At 35.3% G+C, this 23,452-nt stretch overlaps 1 protein-coding gene across 6 annotated transcripts in view; it reads right to left on the reverse strand.

The window, feature by feature from the left end:
• Mbd5 (methyl-CpG binding domain protein 5) overlaps nucleotides 1-23,452 on the reverse strand; it is a 352,039-nt gene that overhangs the window by 33,072 nt on the left and 295,515 nt on the right. For 5 of the 6 annotated variants that reach the window (XM_048345506.1, XM_048345505.1, XM_048345504.1 and 2 more), the window contains 2 exons: nucleotides 18,497-20,635; nucleotides 923-1,948 (listed from right to left, as the gene is read on the reverse strand). In XM_048345506.1, coding sequence (XP_048201463.1) covers nucleotides 923-1,948; nucleotides 18,497-20,635 — 3,165 coding nt within the window. The remainder of the gene's footprint in view (nucleotides 1-922; nucleotides 1,949-18,496; nucleotides 20,636-23,452) is intronic. The other variant, XM_048345509.1, reaches the window with a different exon arrangement.

Genomic DNA, 23,452 nt, shown 5'->3' on the forward strand with positions numbered 1-23,452 from the left:
GAAGACAATAGAGATTGCCTTATGACTTGAAATATATAAATCTATAATTTCTAAAGGTTATTTTACTAAAATGAGTTCCAAACCAAACTAATTGTGGTATATGAAAAAGCTATCCATAAATGTAGAAACATAAATAGGTAACACCATTTACATATTGAACATGCCCTTGAAAAACATCATGAACGCTTATTTCTGTTTCCAGTCCTTATGGATAGCATCTCTAAACACTATATTATACCTATACCATCTCAGCTAATGCACTTGACATTATTTTCTAACCTTTTTGTGATACAATGATGTAGTAAATGACTTTTTAAAGCTACACAGGTCTAAAAACTTAATTCTGACTGAGGAAATCTATCAGCAGCCAGAGGGACTGTTTCCTTGAACTTGTGTGGATTTTAGGTTTCAGTGTTTTGTTTTTGTCTTGTTTCTTGCTTTTCTGGTTAAGTATTTAGTTTTGTTTATTTAGCATTTACCTGGGAAACACTCCTTCAAACTATTTCCATCCACAGTGCAGCTGCTCATACTAACCCTGTGATGCCACACCAACTAAAAGTGAGATGTATGTTATTTTTAGGGTGTACCTGTGCTTTATTTTTTTGGGGGGGGAAAAAGACTACTTGTTTTAAAAGGTGAGGGGTAGGTTAGGTTTAGGTGGCATCAGAATTAGAGGATAGGAGAAAGCAGGTTAAAATGGCATTTAGTATTGCTACAATAGGGGAAAAAGGAAAAAGTCATTTTCATGTTTGTTTAACTATGGTTTTGTGTGGGTGGTGTTATATTTAGTTCCTTAAGCAAGCTGTGACATAACAAAAACATTTTTTAAAAATAGTGTGACAAAATGGAGTTTTTAAAAAGGAGAAAATAGAATTAGAAAAACGTTTCTTTTTAAAAAAAATTGTGAAAAAATTTAACTTACCAAGCAGACTTGTCCCCAGTAGAGGGTTAAGTAGCTGTGGCACCACAGAGTTACTGTTGAGTTTAGCTGGACCAGGTGGATTCCCAGCATTATTAGATATATTCAGCAATGTTTCTGCCATTGACACCACTGCTGTCCCACCAAGTGTTGAGACAGTCAGTGCTGCCACTGCTGCTGATGTAGTGGTTGTGGTAGTGGTTGCCTGGGAGGAGGTTGCTATGGAAACCTCTGGATGATTAGCGGTGTTGGCCGATGCCGAGTTCAGGACACCACCCAACAGCTGGGGATTCAAGGCCATTAATCCTGAGGCCCCAGTGACAGCTGGGAGGAACAGGGGATTAAAAGTAGTGTCACTGCTTGTAAAGCTTGGTAAAGGATTCCCCAGGGGGTTGGTTAAAAGGGTCTCAGCTCTGCTGTTGTCTGACTGATTGCTTGGCAAATGGTCTGGTGGGGCTGTCATCTGTGTTAATGAGGGTAATGGGGTATTTTGTTGTTGCAAAAAATCTGAGATGGTCAGATTGAAAGATGGTAGGGGAAGCATGGCAGCTGCTTGGGCTTGGTTCTGAAGCAGGGCTGCTAAAAGTTGAAAGTGAACAGGCTGTAATACCTGCCCATCCATGTCACCGGAGAGAAAAGCTAAAGCAGCGTTTACATTCGGGTTGAGAAAACCTAAAGGGTGGAGGTTGATCTCAGACTTGCCTTCTCCTGCTGAAGGCTGGAGGATATTTAATAGATTCTGGTTTAGGAGATGCTGTTGATTCACTGGCAAAGAGATAGGTAGAGAACTGAGGAGGCTGGGGTTCAAGGGGTGTGGAAGATGGTTGTTTGAAGTGCTGTTGGGTGGAAAATGAAGTGGGTGCTCCTGGCCAACAAAAGGAAAATCACTCCCAAGAGGCAGCTGATTCTGCAGTGGGTTGCCAGTTGCAGTGGTGACTATGACTCCATCTTGGAGAACAGATGTTGTCTTTGTAATGGCAGGATGGTTGGTGCCTGCTATGGCTATAGAGGACGATGGGCCAGAACTTCCTAAAATTAAAAAAACAAAAAACAAAAAACAGGGAGAAACCCAGTTATAAATTGTAGGCATTAAGAGGTACTTTAGTTTATTTGGTACATGTTACTTCCATTGACTATAAGTGGATTACTTGTACCAGAGATGATTTGACACCTATTAATGAGATTTAATATACTTTGAAAATAAACATATTGAGAAGGGTTGGTATATTAAGAAATAGCTGTTGTTGAATATCAAATGATTTGTTTTTCATAGATAAACAAAGTAAAGATGAGAGAATCTGTTGCAGTTTATTCAACAGGATAACGGGATAGATAGATGTAACAGTTGCTTAACAAAGAAAAGCCCAGAAACAGACACGTTGCTCAATTCTATCAACTTTTTAGAGAACTAATACCATGCTTTTCAAAATGTCTCGTTATCTAGAAAGGGAAATAACCCATTCAAGCTCGTTTTATTAAGCTCGTTATTACCTAATCTTCATTCTGGGTAAAGATGCTCAGGCAAAGACACACACAAACACACACACATGTGTACAAACACATACAAGAAAACTGTAGACTTATCTCCTTAATGAACATGGATTTAAAAATCTTAAATACAAAAATACATAGAAACCAGATCCAACACACATTAAAAAGACCATTCTCTGATCAATTTGATTTTATTCCAGTAATGCAAAGATGGCCCAACATAGTCAAATCAATGAGTGTAATACAACACATGAATAGAATCAAAGATAAAATTTAGATGATCATCTCAATAAATGCAGATAAAAAACCATTAATAAGATTCCACATCTCTTACTGGTGAAAGCCCTGAAGCACCAGGAATTCAAGAATCAAACCTCAATATAATGTCTACACAAAAAGCTAGTTGCTAACATTATACTGAAACCTGAAAGCATTTCCTTCTAAAACCGGAAATGAGTCAAGGCTGTCCACTCTCTCCCCTCTTACTTAATATAGTGCTTCAATTCTTAGCTAGAGCAATAAGGCAAGGGAAAGAAATAAAAGGAATATAAATAGAAAAAGATGTAAAAATATCCCTATTTGTAGATGATATAATCCTCTACTTAAAAGATCCTAATGATTACATCATATAAACTTCATATAAACTTCTTACAAACATCATATAAACTTCAGCAATGTAGTAGGTTACAAAAAACAACATAAAAAATTAGTAGCTTGTCAGTAAACCAATAATGAACATGCTGAAACCAATAATGAACATGCTGAGAGTAAAATGAGGAAAATTATCCCATTCAATAGTCTTAAAAAATCCATTTCAGGGGCTGGGGATATAGCCTAGTGGCAAGAGTGCCTGCCTCGGATACACGAGGCCCTAGGTTCGATTCCCCAGCACCACATATACAGAAAACGGCCAGAAGCGGCGCTGTGGCTCAAGTGGCGGAGTGCTAGCCTTGAGCGGGAAGAAGCCAGGGACAGTGCTCAGGCCCGGAGTCCAAGGCCCAGGACTGGCCAAAAAAAAAAAAAAAAAAAAATCCATTTCAGAATAAACCTGACAACTAAGGTAGAGTACTCCTACTATAAAAATTTAAGACACTAAAAAAATTGAAGCCATTCCAAGAAGAGATCTTCCATATTCATGTGTGTGTAAAATTAATATTGTGAAAATGGACAAAGGACTGAAAGCAATCTATAAATTCAATGTAACCTCCAAATTCCAAGGAGATTCTTCATAGAAATAGAAAAAAATTACTCCATAACATATATAAATGCACAGTAGTCAAAGAACAGCCGAAGCAGTCTTTAGAAAAAAAAGAAGTCATGCTACAGACATCATAATATTTGATTTCAAACCATACTGGAGCCATAGTAACAAAAACACTATGGAACTGACACCAGAACAGAATTGCTGACCAATGGAATAGAAGAAAGGACCCTAGAACTAAGTGCCAGCACTACAGAGATCTGTTTTGTTTTTTTTTTAAACAACAGTGCCAAAAACATATATTGAAGAAAAGATGACTGGGTAGTCATATGTAAAAGATTGTAGGCATATTTCTATCTCTCACCCTGTACAAAAATTAACATAAGATTAAAAAACATAATTGTAAGACCTGACACTTTGAAACTACTGGAGGGAAACAGAGGAAAAACACTTCAAGATAAAGGATAGGATGTCAACAGCTCAGAAAAAAGTGCAAGAATTGACAAATGGGATTGTGTCAAATAAAAATGTGTCTGTACAGAAAAACTTATGGAAGTGAAGACATAGTCTGCAAAATAGGAGAACATTTTTATCACTATTTGTGAATTTATATCCAGAATATATAAAGAACTAAAAAATTAAATACTCTTAAATAATACATTAAAAGAAACGGGGAGAAAGACAAATGTATTGAACAGACAGTTCTTAAAAGAATTACAAATGACCAATAAACACGTGAAGAAAAGCTACATTGATCCAGTCACTGGTGGCTCACTCTTGTTATCTTAGATATGCAGGAGGCTGAGGTCTGAGGATCCTAGTTGGAAGTCAGCGTAGGCAAAAACATTCCAAAAGACTATCATCTCCAATTAACCAACAAAAAGTTAGAAGTGGAAGTGTATCTTAGGTGTTGAGCCAACTCTGAGCAAAAAAAGCCAAGTATGACACGAGTACCAGAGCTCAATCTCTAGTTCCTCAGTAGGGGTATGAAACAAACAAACAATCAACAAACCACAGTGATTCAGTAACCCCAGTTATAATGGCTATCACACAAAATGCAAACAACAGTAAAACCTCCTCATACTACAATTGCATGCTAATTCAAATTAAATTAATAAAGTAAACAAAAAATGCTCACAAGGATGTTTGAGGGGAAAGAAATCCTTACATGTTAGTAGGAATGCAGATGTGGGTTAAATAGTGCAGTCATTATCATTATAGAAGAATTATAGGAGCCTGTATGGAATTATAGAAGCCTGTATGGATATTCTTCACAAAACTAAAAACAGAACTTCCTGTCATAGCATTCATAGATATGTACTTGAATAAATCAGACAGCATACAATAGAGACATCTGTCACACCTATTGTTACTGAAGTTCTATTCACAATAACCAAATTATAAAATCAGTCTAGGCCCATCATTGAATAAAAGAATAAAGAGAATGATATATATATAAATATATATATACACACACACATATATATACAGAATGAAGTATTTTCCACTCATGAAAAAAATGAGATGATGTTCCATCTATTTTATGAAACTAGAAATTATCATGTTAGGCAAAATAAGTCAGTTTCAGGAGGACAAATATTTAGCATTTTTTTCATTTGAAATTTAGATTTTAAAAAGTCATAAAAGCCATAGGGGGTGTATTTGGAAAGAGGAATGAGGCCAGTAGGATGGGAGAGGATGATGAGAAGGCAATTGGGGTATGTATGGAAATGATCAAATTTTTATACATTTTTTACACACTCCACAGTGAAACCCATTATTTTGTATAATTACAATAAATTAATAAGACGGCAAAGCTTCATTTTCTCAACAAGCAGTTTTTCACTTAAAGTGTTTTTTGTTATTCTAACCTTATTTTTAATAAACAAAAACTCCCTCAAATCTAAAATGTGAACAAAAGCATAAACTAAAAAATAAAAGGCATCTGTTATGATAATTATCCATATTTTAGCATATAGCTTTCTGGATGCATTTACATATCCAGATATACATGTATACTCATATCATCATACATTTTGAATAAAAATAGAATCCTGCTAAAATGATATTTTAGTTTTCTCATTTATGAATATACTGTGAATACCATTCATGTTAACTCATATGTAGTAATAAAATTATAGTATCATGTATTATTATGCCATAGTATAATCATGAACAAATTTCAATCTATTTTACTTTTATAGGTAACATTATAATATTATTGATGTATATTGCTATTTTCCCAATTACTTTCTAAGGACAAATTTTGAACAAGGACTTTCTGGGACAAAATGGTTTATGTATTTTGAAAACCTTGAATACTTATTTTCAAGCTACCCTTTAGTGAAGGTCAATAACCATCCAAGTTATATTTCTATATGTAGTGTGTGATAGTGTTAATCTCTCACCAACACTCTTATTTTTTCATTACATTTAATAGTGATGAAAATGGTGATTAATAATTTCTGTCATTCTAATAGTATAAAGACACTTTGTACTTAGGATTCCTTAGACTAGTCTTCATACAAAATAGCATCCCTTTTGCAAGTATTATGCTTAAGATGAAAATTCAGGGACTTTGGTATTCAAATATATGAGATTTCAGTTATTATCTATAATTGTATTTGTGTTCCTTAACTCAAGCTACCCAACACAATTTTCTGAAGAAAAACAAAGAAAACCTCCCAAGCAAACCTCAAATGAGCCAATACATGGGCCCTAACCCAGACCCAGTGATCTCTTTGGGGACAGTCTAGAAAACAGCAGTCTTTGAAATCTGCTGTGATCCAGATGTTCAAAGGGTGCATGAGAGAAGGAAGGTGAAAATCATATTTGATTGAAAAGCAATCTAATTTTCTTTTGTAAAAAGTCTCCCTCAAAGTGATATATTGTTTCATGTAATACACAGTTTTGGCAAATACCTTTTAAGTATATCATTTTAATTAGAATATTTTAAACACACATAAACATGTTTTAAATAATATATAAAATATTTAAAATAACACATATAAACTACCAATGTCACCAAAGATCTGAAATAATTGAAACCTTTACTGTGATGCTGTGGCATCATAATAAGCCTTATATTTGGTCAAATTAGCATTAAGCTTCATCCAAATACACAGGAATGTTGCTATGGTAGTAACTGCAGTACTAAAACATTATGATGTTGGTCTTCTCTTCAACTAATAGCACAATACTTTTTCCTTCTTGATATATAGACCTTGACATTGTATTTTTAACTGGGTAGTATATGAATTTTTATCAAAATATTTTGATGAAAATTGACATTTGTTTTGACTTTCCATAATTTTGTATATAACATAGAGATGTACATATTTCTGCATACACTTTGATGCCGTCATTTTTCTTTTGGTTTTATGGAACTGGGGATTGAACCCAGGGCCTTACCAATTACAAGGCAAACAATGTATCACTGAGCCTTATTCCAGTTCTTTTTATTTTATTTTGAGACAGGGTTTAGCTAAATTGCTTTGCTGCCTTAAAATTTGTGATTTTTCTACCTTAGCCTCTCATGTAGCTGGAAACACATGATTTACCAGGCCCAGCTAACACAGATTTTATTTTTAAGGAAAAAAAATTTCCAAGGTGTCCTTAGGAAAGAATTAGACCATTGACATGCTTATTTTGAGAATAGAATATAAGCAAAAGGTTTTTAAGGTGCAAAAGTCTGCACAAATAAAAGGAGTTCTTATCATTACTGCCATTACGTCATTAGGAGTGCTGATGTTAGTAGAAGTGCTATGTAACAGGGTAAATACAAATAAACATGGCCATCATATCTTTCTGAAAAGTCTCTCTAGCAAAGATTTATAGTTTTCCCCATCTGTCGCAGTTGGCTTAAAAAAAGCTTTCAATGTTTTATTTAAAGAATGAAGGTAAAACAACCTTCTTTGAAAATATATAAATATTTATGAAATATTATCATGAAATAATGTCTATGTTCACAAAGATTAGGGTAAGAGGACACACCAAATGCTGAAGTAGGCATATGGTATACAATTCTTTAAATATTAATTCAGAGTTTTTCAGAAAACAATCAACACCTTAAATATTTCATTGCTTCTTTAATTTTGCTGTTATTTCCACATATAGGTCTTATGCCTTATTTGCATTTGGATCCAATCTTTTAGAATGAGCTAGTAAAAAGTCTTATTTACCAGCAATCGCTATCAGTGTCTGCCTGCTAAATAATAATGACATATTAAATGTCTCTGACCATAAGGAGAGAACATTTTCAAAATACGTGTGTGTGTGTGTGTGTGTGTGTGTGTGTGTGTGTGTGTGTATGGAAAGGCTTTGTAGATCAAAGTTTTCCTTAGAGGTTATTTTTGTTATCTCTAATTTGCACCTGAAATTCATATTTATGATACAAGTATCCAGTTGAAGGTAACATTATTTAAAAGGCCCTCCATCTAAGCATTCTTGGGGAATCACAATAGAATAACATAGTTTTCCTTTGTGCATTTGTATCTTGCAAACAAGAAAGGGTAGCTATTATAAGTATCTGTAAATGTAACACAAAAATCTTGTGGTTCAAGACCTATTTATTTGCTTTAGTTTTCAGGACAACCATCAGGTATATTGGTTGGACAACAGGGTAGAAATTTGATGCAAGTGAAAAATCCTACTTTTTCTCCTTTCAAGAATTCAGTTTACCCACAGTAATAACACAGAAATTATGTCCTTTTTCTTCTCCCAAGTATATATTTGAGATGATTATAACTAGAAAGTTTTAAGTCTCTTCATATATTAGCTCCTGTTAACTATGATATAATATGCTAAGTTATAACAGTTAAATATAACATGAGGACATTATAAAGCACTTCTAAACAGAAGCACAATAATTTTTCAGAATATAAGGAGATAATAAAGTGGATGAAGGACAAGTAAGAGTCCTGTTTCCCCCAAACAAAGAAAAGGTGTCTGGAGTTTCCACATTCTTTAGATCTCTGCCCATGATGGAACCTGCTGCTACTAACAGCATAAATAAATAAATAAATAAATAAATAAATAAATAAATAAATAAATAAATAAATAAATAAATTGAAGTCACCCTCCTAAACCATTAAAGATCTAATACAGCATCAGACATAGCTGGAATTCAAAAAGGGTTTGTTGGTTGAATGAATCTATTGAGATAATACAACTTAAGCTGCTAGAAATTAGGTAATTGGATGCCATTCGTGTGGCAGTGTACATGGAGAAAGTGAAAATTTACTCTCCAGTACACCACCAAGAGATGAGAAGCTAGAAAAGAGATGGCTATAAGATGACAGGTTACTTTAGAGGGCTCCCAAGTGGTTCAAGAACTCAAAATCATAGAGGAGGTCTATCTCCAAAGTACTTTGAGTTCTTAAAGTCACTCATTAATGCTTGGAGTGACTTAAAGAGGAACCCAAATTAATGTGGATTTTTATAGTTTGAGGGAAATCTAGAGATTACTTATTTCTGAACCACTTAGCCTTAAATAGGCATTATCTGAAGAGCATATTTTATGGTTCTGTATAAAAACCTTATGGTTTGTTGAAGCCTGTGAGGAAATGTTTTGTATGTTAAAACAGTGTTTACTTTAGTTTTTCAGCCAAGATGTTTTGTATTTAATCTAATGGCAGGGGCAGTTCCTAAGAGCTTTTTTGTTTTTTTAAAAAAACAACAACAAATTATGCATTAAATATTTAGTGGTTAAATAGTCAAAAAGGGCTAGTATTCTGGAACAAGTTAGCAAATTGAAGTTCTCTAGTTGGAAAGATGATTATTTCACAAAAGAAACCACAAGCAAACTTTTTATTTCTTAGTGGCAATTGTAGCAAAAACTCGAAAGTTCTCCCAAATAAACTAAGCTGGTAAAAGACTATAAGCTGCGAGCTCTGGAGATGAAGCTAGTTGAGTTGAATCTGATGAAGAAAAAAATGGGTGCTTTGCTTCTTGCAACAGACTGTAGACACCAACACTATTCTGTACACACTCATAATTTGCATGTGTGTATGTATGTGTGAGCATACAGAAATAGCACCAACTTATAAATATTTAAAGTATATTTCCCTAATTCCTAATATTATTAATTTTTAGATATTTTATTTGCTTCACTTTTAGAATTGGTTTTCAAAACAAAGTTAACATCCAAACTGCCTATATTTAGTTTTCTTCTTCCTATATGCCAATGTGCTTTGAAAAAGTTACTGTATGAGAAACTCTTAGATAGCTGGCTCTCAACTATCAGTAATGCTCTCATACATCTGTACAGCAAAAGGCATAGGCTGTTCAGGTTTTTAAAAATGTCATAGTATGGTCTGCATCTCTAATTGTAAATGAGCACAACTCTGTGCTAAGAAACTTTGTAAACTGATATGCCCAAATACTGATTTATCTATAAAAATTCAAGAATCTAAGCAACGAATAGTGTGGAAGGTATTCATTCACCAAAGGACCTTTAACATCTGCTTTCTAAGTATATTTTTATTGCCGACAGTGTCAATGGTAATCTTTAGTAAAAATACTTTCAGAGAGAAGAGAAAATATAACGGCTTAGTGAATCTTATAAATAGAATTCATCATTCATTCCAATTCAACTATAAAAAATTTTCATCTGTATTTAAAAGACTAGGTTTTAATGGTGACAATAATAATAAATTGAAAGATAACTTTTATGAGTTCTATCTTCTAATAAGAGCTTTATTAATATTCTTTTCACAACAGGACACAGTAATGTTTATTTCCAAAAACAGTTTAGCCTCTACCTTTATTCTTTGAATTCTGATATAAACTCCTAACATTGTTTTAAAGACAATAGCAAGACCTAGAGAATACTGGTTCTTTGTTTTTTCCATAAGGAAAGGAGAAAAAAGACTCCAAACCAAAACATATAGGAGAGGAAAGAGAAGATGGGGAAAGAGCAATGGCAGGATCACACAAATGCTGTCTATACTCAGTACAGCTGGGGAGAAAGAAGCAGAAGGGATGCAACTTAGATCCTGGAATACAGTATATTTATAGCTATGACTATGTGAGTGGTAGCACAATCATAAGTCTCTATCAATTCATGAAAGTTTTAAAAATATTTATTCATTTATTTGAGCAAACTCAGGGCACTGTGAATGCTAGGTAAGCATTCACTGAGTTCCACCTTCTTGACACATAAAATTGCTCTGCAACTTGCTGGGATTAATTTAAAAGTTTCTGAAAAAGTTCCTTGATTACTCAAACAATAAAGTTAAAAACATAATGGTACAAAGGCATTTTTCATATGCATTTAGTGTGGTTGGATCAGATTCACTCCTTTTAAAGAAAAAATCCCTTATCACATAAAATATTTATTTTGAGGAAATAAAAGTTGAGGATAAGGTTTAAGACTCTTGCATGACAGAGTTTGTGTTTTCTTAATATGCATGGGAAACAGTTAAATGCTTCATCAATATCCCAGTTTGAAGTTTTATCTTACTGTCTAATAGGCAGACATTAAGTTTTTAATACATTTTGTCAACTTTGTATCATTCTATCTATTGTATCCTATAACACCTGCAAGGCTGATTAGAGTCCAGCCCATCTTAGGTGTTCAATAAATGTTCAATTACCTCATTATTCTACAATAGTATTGAGACATATTTGTGGACTGCAGAATCAATTTAGTAATTTCCCAAGTTGTATATTTTTTGATAAATGAAACAGAATAGAAAGAAAAGTGCAGAGAATATTGCATGGGTCAGACATTATTTTATAGAAACTTACAACAACTTAAAAACATGAAGTACAATAAGGTGGGGAATATAGAATGGTACTGAAATATCAAAGTACACTTCATGTTTTAAGTAGGGTTTCATTAAACTTTTATATTTCAGTGTTAAAAATTCATGGCTACTGTGGATTGTAATGCCAGTTGCTTATTGTAGGAAGAAGCAAGCAAAAAATGGTAAAAAAACAAAAACCAAAACAAAACAACACTGCTTTAGGTGCTCAGTATCTGGGGGATGGTCTGTAGAGCTGTACTCAGGGACTATATTTATCAGACTGTAGTGTGAAAGACATTCCCTGCAGAGTTGTGCAACTCCAATAGGAATCCTGTTCTAAGGTATCTGTGCTAAGCACTCTCTGGTCTAATTCTAAACCCAGAAGTTCCTCAGCCTCTCCTTCTGACTTCTGTTGTCTAGTTCTACTTCTTTCTTTCTTTTCTGTTTTGTTGTTGGAGACTGGGACTCAAACTCAGTTATTTGATTATCTTGTTCACTGGCTGGCACTTGACCACTTGAGTCATGCCTACAACTCCTAGTTTACTTCTAAATCTTTAAAAAGGCAAGTTGTCACTATGAATTTCCAAATATAACAATCAGAAAATATTTTTTACACATTTTGCTTTACTGTATTGTTAAAGTCCAAGAATGTCAGAAATTTACAATTTGAATTTAGTGTTACACAAGTAAAAATGAAACCCATTTTGATGACACTGAAGGAATACTGTACTTTTTTTTTTGGCCAGTCCTGGGCCTTGGACTCAGGGCCTGAGCACTGTCCCTGGCTTCTTTTTGCTCAAGGCTAGCACTCTGCCACTTGAGCCACAGCGCCACTTCTGGCCATTTTCTGTTTATGTGGTGCTGGGGAATTGAACCCAGGGCCTCATGTATGGGAGGCAAGCACTCTTGCCACTAGGCCATATCCCCAACCCCGAATACTGTACTTTTTTAAACATTTTTTATAAGCCAATTTATCATGGAATTGAGATAACTTCCTACAATATTGAGTATTTTCTGAAACTACTTACATGTTTGACCACTTGGTTTCAGTAAGAACCTAGTTATCACACTGAAAGATTCCAGGGGATTTATAAGTGAGCTTAATGTATTGCAATGGAATAAAATTCTCCCAATTTGTATACTGGGACAATTTATTTGAAACGTACAAACCAGATCACTGAATAGCCAACATATCATGTCACCTTGAGTTGTTAGTCACCTTTGATCACATAGACTCATGATTGAATTTAACATATTTTCTTTCTTTTTTTTTTCTTTTTTTTCTTTGCCAGTCCTGGGCCTTGAACTCAGGGCCTGAGCACTGTCCCTGGCTTCTCTTTGCTCAAGGATAGCACTCTGCCACTTGAGCCACAGCGCCACCTCTGGCCATTTTCTATATATGTGGTGCTGGGGAATCGAACCCAGGGCTTCATGTATATGAATCAAGCACTCTTGTCACTAGGCCATATTCCCAGCCCCGAATTTAACATATTTTCAACTTTTTTTTGCATACAAGGAAATGTTACACCTGAGATATATAAACAAAACAAGTGGTGTGATCCTCATATTAGAAGCCTTAAACAACAACATACTATCTGTGGTAAAAATACCTTACAGTAAAGAAATGGCTCATTTTGCAAAATATAAAGAGAATAAGCATATAATCTTAATTATACAAACCAAAATTTATATTAGTTGTTTAGTTCAAGAACAAGAAGAGAGGGAAAATTTTAACTTATAAGCATGTGCATCAGAATGGGAATTATATCCAGGCACTTAAAATTTTGGTTGGAAACACATTCATCAGTAACCATTGTAAACTCAGTTATCAGTTTCAAGATGCTCTGCCTTTTTTTTTCTGGTCTACATGTCTGTATATGACTAAAAACTTGTATGTAAACTACCCATACTTTGAGAGGGTAACATACAGTACAATCTGCCCTTGAACATTTCATTCCTTAATACCCATCACCACATGTAGAACAGGTAGGAGATAATAATTTCCCTTTATTTTCTTTACTGGCACATTCTTAGAATAAATAAATACATGGAACAAAACAGAACAAAACAAAAACACCCCAAATTATTACTTTGTAATCGTTTGCCCAAAGTATTCTTTGTTGTCTCTGTTTACATACCTACCCTTTCAATGCTTGTCCTGAATTTCAATCAAATCCATTTTGTGCTGAAAGAAAACATTCTCTTTTGCAGTTTAAAAATATACATAGATATATAAATACTCATGGCATATATTTATTCAGAGGTTTATTTATATTCTTATTAGTGAATGTATATGTTTAAGAGTTAAGAAAAATAAACCCTTTCATCATTTTTTCTTTCACAACCCATGCTTTTGCCCCTCAGATTATAGTTTCATGTGTTTAGTAGAATCGATTTAAATATCTTTTATTGGAAAAATATAAAAAATCATTTTAAAGAATAAAAAGGTTGTGTTTAGTGACTTTATCATACTAGAAGAAAGATGTGTTGTGGAACACGATCACAGAGGAATTGAATTTTTTTTTTCCTCCTTAAAATTGTAAAAACAATCACAGGGCCAATGAACAGTTGTTGTGTGGATGCTGGGCAGGCTAAGGCACTGGATTACTGATACAGGTGATTTGGTCTGTGGTAAATTGTTGTGCAGAAGCCAAGAGGTCTAGGAGTCATTGGCAGTTTGCTAGGCAAGGGCACTTGATTTTGGATTCCTTCTCATACCAGAGCACTATAAGACAGGCACTGGAACCATGTGCATGCTATGAATTTGTCTCTCTTGCAAAGTTGAAGGTTTTATGAAAAGTACAGGACTGATGGATTTCCAGAACATTCCTGTGTCCAGTGGTCTATATGTCTGGCTAGGAATTAGGAACTTCACAGTTTGATTGCCAGATGTGCCAGAGTACTGCTATCCAACTTGAGGAACATTGTGAAGCATCCTACTGTTGGGGACTGAGGCTGTTACATGGAAGCATTATGTGAAATTTATAATTTAATATAAAAAAATGAATTCACGGGCTGGGATGTAGCTCAGTGGCAAAGCGCTTGCCTAGCAAGTGCAACGTCCTGGGTTCGATCCCCAGTACCAAAAAAGAAAACACACACACACACACACACACACACACACACACACACAAAAATACAGTTAAAAAATGAAGTCACTTGTACATGTTAGAAGCTTTACAGGAAAGGAAATTTTAAAACGCTAAACAGAATGAATAAAAATCACATGAAGTTTTAGAAACATTTGCTAAGTATTTTGGATCTAAGCCAATTGTGATCACAATCTTTGTCTCCAACTCCTATACTTGATTTGTAGTGTATTTTCAATATAGACACATAGAGAAATTACATGCAGGCCTAAAAATCAAATCAATATTTGGGCTAAGATAGAAAAGTTAGTTCTAAAAGAAGTTTTTTTTTTTTTTTTTGGCCAGTCCTAGGCTGTGAACTCAGGGCCTGAGCACTGTCCCTGGCTTCTTTTTTGCTCAAGGCTAGCACTCTGCCACTTGAGCCACAGTGCCACTTCTGGCCATTTTCTGTATATGTGGTGCTGAGGAATCGAACCCAGGGCCTCATGTATACGAGGCAAGCACTCTTGCCACTAGGCCATATTCCCAGCCCCGTAAAAGAAGTTTTAAAGGTAAATTATCAGTTGAGTGAAGCATTTTCAGATCAAGTCATTCATTCTTTCATTCATTCATTCATTTATTTATTGTCAGTCATGGGGCTTAAACTCACTCAGAGCCTGGGCACTGTCCCTGAGCTCTTTTTGCTCTAGACTAGTACTCTAACCACTTTGAGGCACAGCACCACTTTTGGGTTTCTGGAGGTTAATTGGAGATAAGTATCTCATAGACTTTCCTGCCTGGGTTAGCTCTGAACCCAAATCCTCAGACCTCAAGCCTCTTGAGTAGCTACAATTGCAGGTGTGAGCCCCTGGCAGCCAGCAAATCATTGTTGTTAATGCAATTTTTTTTTTTATGGGGGGAGATTATATTGGGAGATTTGATCTCAGGGACTTGTGCTTGCTAAGCAGGTACTGTGACACTTGTCTCCAGAGTAGCTAGGATTACAGGCATGAGCCACTTGTGCTTGACTTAATGTAGTATGTTTGAATTGTTGTTTAGGAGAGTAGATGAAGGCACTAATTGAGTAAACAAATTGTGTGAAGGCTATCACCAATTGTATATAGGATATGTTGGGTGTTGGCCTGTTTCATGGTTTTCCATGATGTTATGACTGAAAAGACATGACTAGAATTTATACATGCACGTCTTAAAGATATAGGGATACCAGGTGCCAGTGGCTCACACCTGTGATCCTAGCTACTCAGGAGGCAGTGGCTTGAGTATTTGGGTCTCAGTACTGGTGCATGTGCACCCCCCATAAAAAAACAAAAATAAATAATAAATGTGTTGACATGGCACCCATTAGGAAGCGCATGCTATCTAAGTGAAGTAAGAATTGCCTATGGGGGCAGTTCTTTTGTTAATCTGAACTGTATGCTACAATACCAAAGTCCAAGGAAACAATGCACAAATATGACTTCTAACATGCCTTAATATGTTAATATTTTTGACACCAAATGTTTTAGATGAAAAATTTATGCAGTTGGGAATAAAATGGAATGTGAAAGCAGGCTGATTTGAGTTCAAATCCTGACTGCATACACTCTAGAAAACTGATTATAAATAGTTCAGATAAGCCACCTGGCACATAATAGGTATTCAATGATAGCCATATGCAGTTTTAAAAGAATAAATGTGTCTTTCTCCTAATGCTTACTTGCATGTTGGATTATGTAGTGGAACTCTGACAAGGATATCTGTGGCTACCATCTGCTTTCTCAGTCTGAGAATAAATGAATAAATGTCAATGTAACTGGATATTTTGGTTAAGCAATTACAATGACAATATATTAAGAAGATGCAATTCACTTTATAGCAAAAGGAAATATGGTATTAAAGACCTCCTCAATATTTACCTAATCAAAAGTTACATTAATTAGTAAATCAACGTATTTCACATTCAGCTGCACATTAGATTGTTATACACTAATTAGTGTTTACTTTTATTAGGTCCAATACTTAAAACATTCTTAGATTTTATTAGGCATATCCTTCCTGTTTGCTTACACATGATTGGTCACATTCATGTCATTACTAGATATTTATCGTGACTCCTTTTAGCTATTTATATACTAATGATTTTCTTATATTAATAATTTCTAATTCAGGTGCTTTGACATCCCATGCACTATCAATCCAGGTCAGATGTTTTACCCAGATAAACACAGCAAGAAAATGAATGACCACGACTATAAGATTCTATACTTGACAATCAGGAAAAAAAAGAATATAAATAAACATTGGTCTTTTCCATTATAGATGCATCAAAATACATCATTAATAAAACACATATACTTTGCACATATAAATATAGACCTGAAATGAAGTAAATTTGGGTAAGGGGTATCAAAACTATAGAATATGCGACTAACAATGTCTCACCAAAAATGACTGAAGGTAAGCACAACAAATGTAGTATAGTTAAAAATAGGATGGAGTTTATGAAACTAACTTCTAAATGCATACAAATAAATTTTATTTGCTTTGGAGTATTTAAAATGGAATTGAATTAGTGAAAAGTTGGAAGCCCTTTATGAATCTTTTAATCAGCCTATTAAACACATTAAAATAATACTCATACGACCCTTTAACAATATCGAGAAGGCACTCAATCCATTTCAAATATCTCCTAAATCTATATTCTTTTTGATACAAGAGGTAATAGAACAGTTCATTAAACGCTGACATCACAACGTAACAGAACACAAGCTGTGAAGGATGGCAGGTGGAAGTTGGCATCACCAGGAGGAAAGGCACTTAATTTTACTATTAGCAACAGACATGGAGCTCATACTCTTCTATGCATATTGACACCATAGCATAGCAGTAGAGACTTCAGCAGTTTCCTCATTTTCAGTGGCAATCAGGAGTTTATTATATATTATGCGTTGTTAGGGACTGAACCCAAGGTCTGTGCATGTGAAGTAAGCACTCCATTACTAAGCTACACTTCTAACCCTCAAATAACCTTGCCCTCTGTTTTCAAATATGAACTCTAATGGCATTTTAATCTTTTGTTGTTCTTCTCTGTCATTTTAAAGTCATTGCTGTTGAGTTTCGAGGAGTTTTCTGATGTTTTCACAGTCAAGTTTTTTTTTTTTTAATGTTTCAACGAATTTACCTTTCAGGACTTCTGTACATTTTTTTTATAATGATTTTTGAGGGTTTTATTGAACAAAATAGCTCTTTTTCTAATGTGTCTGCTTAAATAAACTTGTCTCCATAATAGCAAATGAAGATTTACATTAAATTTGGATTCAAAACCTGAATGTCAATGCTAAAAGCAATAGTAATCGTTTTATAAGAAAATTTAAAGCAATTTCAAGATAAAAAATTCTGGAAATCAGGTTTTCAAGCCTTTTTTATTAGAAACCTTAAATTATTACTATTTTTTTAAAAAAAGGAAGTAGCCAATATCCATTTTGGAAGTTTCTCAAGCAAATGATAATAAAGAATAGCAAACTAGGATAAGAAAACACATTAGAAGACAGCTACCTACTTCATACAACTTCTAGTTAGCTTTTCCTATCCATTCCCCTATTTCTGTTCAGCAGCAAGAAAATAATATCCATTTATTTTTGCCTTTTTGGGTTTTCCAAGTAATTTTCATTTACCTGAATACAAACAAAAGCGAGGGTGAATGGCTTTTGTAATGGTATAGACCAAGGATATGTCTCTCAAACCAGAAAACCTTGCCTTCTATGGCTTCTTTCACAGTCTGTAGTCCAATAGTTATCAAAGCAAATGAAAGACAAGCAATATGCAAAATGACACAGATTGACAACAAATAACAGAAACACATGGGATCCCCTTAGCTATTATTCTTTTCAATAGATAAATCCCTAGCATTTTGAAATAAAGTTATAAATATGAAAGAAATGAAGAGAATTTTCACAATGGGGGAGGGAGGAAAATTTCTTATCATAATAAATATTTTGGTACATTTTTCTTTAAAAAAAACGTAGAAACGTTTAGTACCTTTGGGTACTTTTTTCTAATAAAACCATACCTGCTTCAGAACTTGTTTGATTATAGCTGCTAACAATGCTGTTTGGTATCACTGGAGTGGACGACGTTGAAATTCTTGACTGAGGTGGATTGGGATGTAATGAATTTCCTAAAGCCATGCCCGACTGACTGAGCATCCCACAGTTCCCGCTAGCCTGAATCTGATTTATTAAACCTGCAAGATGGTGGTTGGGGACTGGATTGTTACTATGAGCAAAGTTAGTGTTTGCATTGTGGCAGTGCACCGCTTCCCCTCTTAAAGGTACGTTCTGTGTCAGTGAATTCTGAAGAACACTGGAGTTCATACTGGGATCTGTAAAATGCAGCTGGTTAGCAGAGCAAGGCAAAGCAGTATTTGAGCCCCCACAACCTGGGGTACTATTGCTACTCAAGTGAGAGCTTTGACAACTCATAGACTGTAGTAACTGAGACATTGAACTGATGGGAAATGAACCCTGACCCTGCTTCCTTAGCACATCAGGTCCGGGCTTAGGAACTGCGGAGTTATCCATTTGAGACTGTCTGAGCAAACTCAACACTGTTGTAGGTGGCTGTTTTCTTTTCCGCAATGAGTCTTTTTGCTGAGACATCAGCTTATCTCTTAGTGCTGCTCGACCACTTTGCCCTTCAGCTGTTGGGAGAAGCATGTTGGCAGTAGGAGGGAACATGGTGTTTAAAGTGCTATGTCCTTCTGTGTTGCCGCTGCTACCGGCAACAGCTCCAGAACTGCTACTGCTGCTACTGTTGTTACCAGCAAGTTTGTTTTGATTTGCTAGCTGTGCTTTGGCTGCTGCTGAGAGTAAACTACTTGCTGGAAAGGAGGCAGCATTGTGCTGGTTCAAGATCTGATTTAAAGGCATTCCCAGCAAACCAGGCTGACTCTTTACAGAACCACTTCCGGCAGATGCAGTAGGGAAGGCTGCACTGCATGGAGTATTTAGTACATTACTCATTCCAGCAATTAATGGGTTAGGGATATCCTTGTACTGATGATGTCCATCGGACTTGGTAGAAGGGCTTGATGGCATTGATGGCCTTGGGGACCCTATCGTTGACCTTGGTGACCGGGGTGGAACCTTTATACCACTGCAAGTGGCCTGAGGTCCTACAGGTGGCATCATGAAATTTCCGTGATCTGATGATGTGGAAGATGAGCGTGATCTTTGGGGCGATGCCTCAATCCTTCCAATTCCAGTCCCCATCATGTGCACTGGGGATGTCACTGGAGAAGGGGACAGGGAGGTTGAAGCTGAATGCTGAACTCTTTGTACATGACTCCCATGATTCATGTGACCAGGTTTTATGGTTGGCAAAGGGAGATTACTTGGCAAAGGAACAACAGCAGGAGGCATGCTTACATTCATCACAGGTACCTGAGAGTGGACATTTGAATGGAAACTGGTTGGATTAATGATAACAGGGTTCTGATTCACTGGTTTACTAGGAATAGGGTCAAGAATGCCAAGTGGATCTTTCTCAGATGTTAATGGCTTTTTTTGAAGAGCACAAGAAGGTGGAGGAGGGGGAGGTGGGCCTTGGGGTGGTTTGTGGTGGAACATTGCGCGTGGTATTTCCATATTAGTTGAAAAATTACACATTGGTTTTTTCATTACTGGACTCTTTGTAGTCAAGGTTGGGGAAAGAGGTATATTAGTCCTTCCAGCCATTGCACAGGATGACTGTACAGGAGAACCATGTAGCATTACTGAAGGTGGAGAAAGAGGAGTCCTATTCAAGTGAATAGGACTGGAATTGGGAGCTCCATGAAAACCAGGATTATTTCTTGTGAAAACATCAGGGCTTCCAAGTGGGTCAGTCCTTGGAGAGATTGAGCCATCTCCATAGATTTGGGAACCTGATGACGCGGGGCTAGGCAGGCCTCCATGGCTGCCACGGAATGGAGATTTCTGTCCATGTTCACTGCTGCCCAATCTCTGCCGGGGGTAGACAGGGTGGAGCTCTTGTTGCTGGCTTCCAGGCAGGTCTTGTACATAGAGCCTTCCCATCGCATTTGATGACCCAATCATTAACTTGAAAGGATTTTTACATTCAGGCATTACAGAATTTGTAATTCCTTCATGAGACTTGTTTCTTACTGATCTTGGAGTTGCTGCCCTTGAAGGTACTACTGGAGTAGCATCTGAGATGTAAAAGAGATAGGAAAAAAATCTGTTAATATTTTCAATTTTGGGGGGAGGGGCAGGAAGGGAAGGGAAGAAGGGAAATGAGAAAGGAGTGGGAAAAAGGGCATCTGGAAATACAAACTTGTCAATAAAAGCTGTGATTTAAAGAAAAGGTTTAGGAAGCTATATTAAACTATAGTTTAAATAATGTATAATACTCTTCCGCAGATCACCAAAGGCTCCCATTAACTGGTCATTATGCTGTTTACCTCCTCTCTGTTGGGAAAGCTTGGGTATATAAATCCTGACACTATCCATTTTAATAATATTTTGAACATGCAAAATCCAAACTGACAGCCCAGACAGAAATGGTCATATTACTATCTTGCTGGATGTGAAATTTTTTAGAACACAGTCACAATGGAAAATTGTAATTAGTGTGGCAAATTTTTGTGTGTTATATAAGCAAATTACTATTTCCTACAAGAAAATTTGTTACTCTAGTTGTTTTTCTCTTACAAAAATGTTATCAGGACAGTTATAGTAAGATTTCCTTACCTCATGGTTTTCCTGTAAGAGTAAGGCTTTTAATTTTTGTGAATTAACTAATTGGAATTCCAAATCTTAGTAATGGAGGTGATAAGAATAAATGTAGTGATGTTACAACCATGTTTAGCTTTACATAATGTCTCTAATAAAGTAATACCATAATTTCTTAATCAGTACTTATTGAAAATCAGCTATATTCAGGTGAGTTAGGAAAAATACCACAATTATTTTATTAAGACAGAAGTCTCATCTAAAATTTAGTTGGACTCCTAAAATGAGTACTGAGTTCCACTTGAGCATTCTCTTTTTACACGAGTACATTTTCCCCTCTCTGGCTTTTTGGAATCTTTGCAGTTCTTTTGGAGATCAGACAGAATATAGGCAACAAAAGCAAGCTGGCTCATCATACAGAATTTTTACTCTATTGTGTCAGAACTCTAGGTTTAAGTTTTTTTAGCCTCCAAGGATGTTTAACTATTTTATGAAGTTGTGCCCTCTAAAACAGAGATGGCAAATAAAATTCATTTCATATGTCAATTCCTATCAGTTTGTGGTGGTTGCTTAGGCAGCTGTGTTCTAAAGGATACTAAGCTGTAGCTGGGCTCTATGGGAAAATGGCAAAGAGTCTATTAAGGCATTAGTGATGAAAGTGGAACCATTCATAGCATGTATTGATCACACCTATTTTGAGACTGAGAGCATATTAGCAAGTACACTAGATTTATTTTCAGTCAGAGGTATACTCAATTAAAAATAGTCACCTCGTTCAGATAAATATACTCCTATTGCTTGCTAGATAGTATATAGGTTAAAGGATCCAGTAAAAAAGTCTAAGACAGGAAGGATGCATTCCAGCAGTAAGTGAAAGTAATGAGCATGTATTCTTCTTGAAAATGTAGACTTTATGATTATAACCTTGTAGGGGGTGTTTTGCCAAGTAATTTTAGAGTTTTAATTTATGAAATGTTGAGAAGCAAAAACATAATATCAGGCTGAAGATAAAATTCAACTGAAGCTTATTGTCTTGTGCAAGAAGGTTTAAACTTTTAAGTTAAAGTAGAAATGTATTAAAATATGTAGGGCACTGTGCCTGGGGTATAGTGAGAACATACTATCACAGAAATGTGTTCTCTTTAGTGACAAAAACACCTGCTTGCATCTTTTCTTGGGTAATAAAGTAAGTAATTATCTGTAGTTCATTGATTAAAATATAGACATTAGCATTTCTCTGTTGCCCTGACCAAATTTAGACAACAGTTGTAGTTTGGAAATGATTTTTTTCCATCCCAGTAGATAAGTAGCTATAGTTTTTAAAATAACAAGAAAAAAAAAGCCAGTCTGTTACTATTTAACAGTTCGAAACTAAAGTATATAAGAATTAGCAAGTGTTATGTTAAAATACCCTATCAGGTACTTTCATTTAAAAGCATAAATAGAAACAAAATAAATGTTTATGTTTATTTAAAGAGAAGTGAATACTATGTGGGTCTTCTGAATTTTTAATTATTTGAACATCAGCATTATGATAGCATAAAGTTAGGAAACAAGTAAGTGCTATGTCTGAAGATGGTAAAAGAACAGTAATTAATCCAATAAACTGTAGCATTTTAAACAATGGAGATGTATCTATCATTGCCTATCCTACTTATTTGACTACAATAACAAAACTTGCACGTATAGGGATGTTAAGGGACTTAGACCAATATTCTGCAAGGCTTTTTGAAAGGCAACAATGCAGACCCTGTAAAAACAGGTAAAACTACTCAATATAATGCAATACGACGAGGTGGGTAGCAGATAAGAGCATGTGCACACATGTACAAGGTATATGCAAAAATGAGACCAAGCTACTTCAAGGAGGCAGTATAATAGTAAATTTAAAATAATTTGTTACAAATCTTTACACTCTTGCAGGGTGTGTGTGTGTGTGTGTGTTTGTGTGTATGTGTGTATGTGTGTGTGACAGTACTGGGGCGTAGTGCTCTCTCTTGGCTTTTTCACTCAGCACTGGCACTTTACCACTTGAGTCACACCTCCAGTTTTGGCTGTTTGGTGGTTAACTGGAGATAAGAGTGTCACAAATTTGTCTAGTTAGGTTGGCTTTAAACTGTGATCCTCCGATCTCAGTATTCTGAGTAGCTAGGATTAATTTAAAAACTACTTGGGTGAAAGAAAAGTTCCTTATAAGTTTTTTTTTTCTTATATACCATTATGGTAAAAATGTTCAGATTATTCCTGCTGATTTTTAAAGGTTACTAGATTATTGGAGAGAAGATTTATGGTAA

Source organism: Perognathus longimembris, chromosome 4 (genome assembly GCF_023159225.1).
Source record: "Perognathus longimembris pacificus isolate PPM17 chromosome 4, ASM2315922v1, whole genome shotgun sequence".
NCBI classification, from domain to species: Eukaryota; Metazoa; Chordata; class Mammalia; order Rodentia; family Heteromyidae; genus Perognathus; species Perognathus longimembris.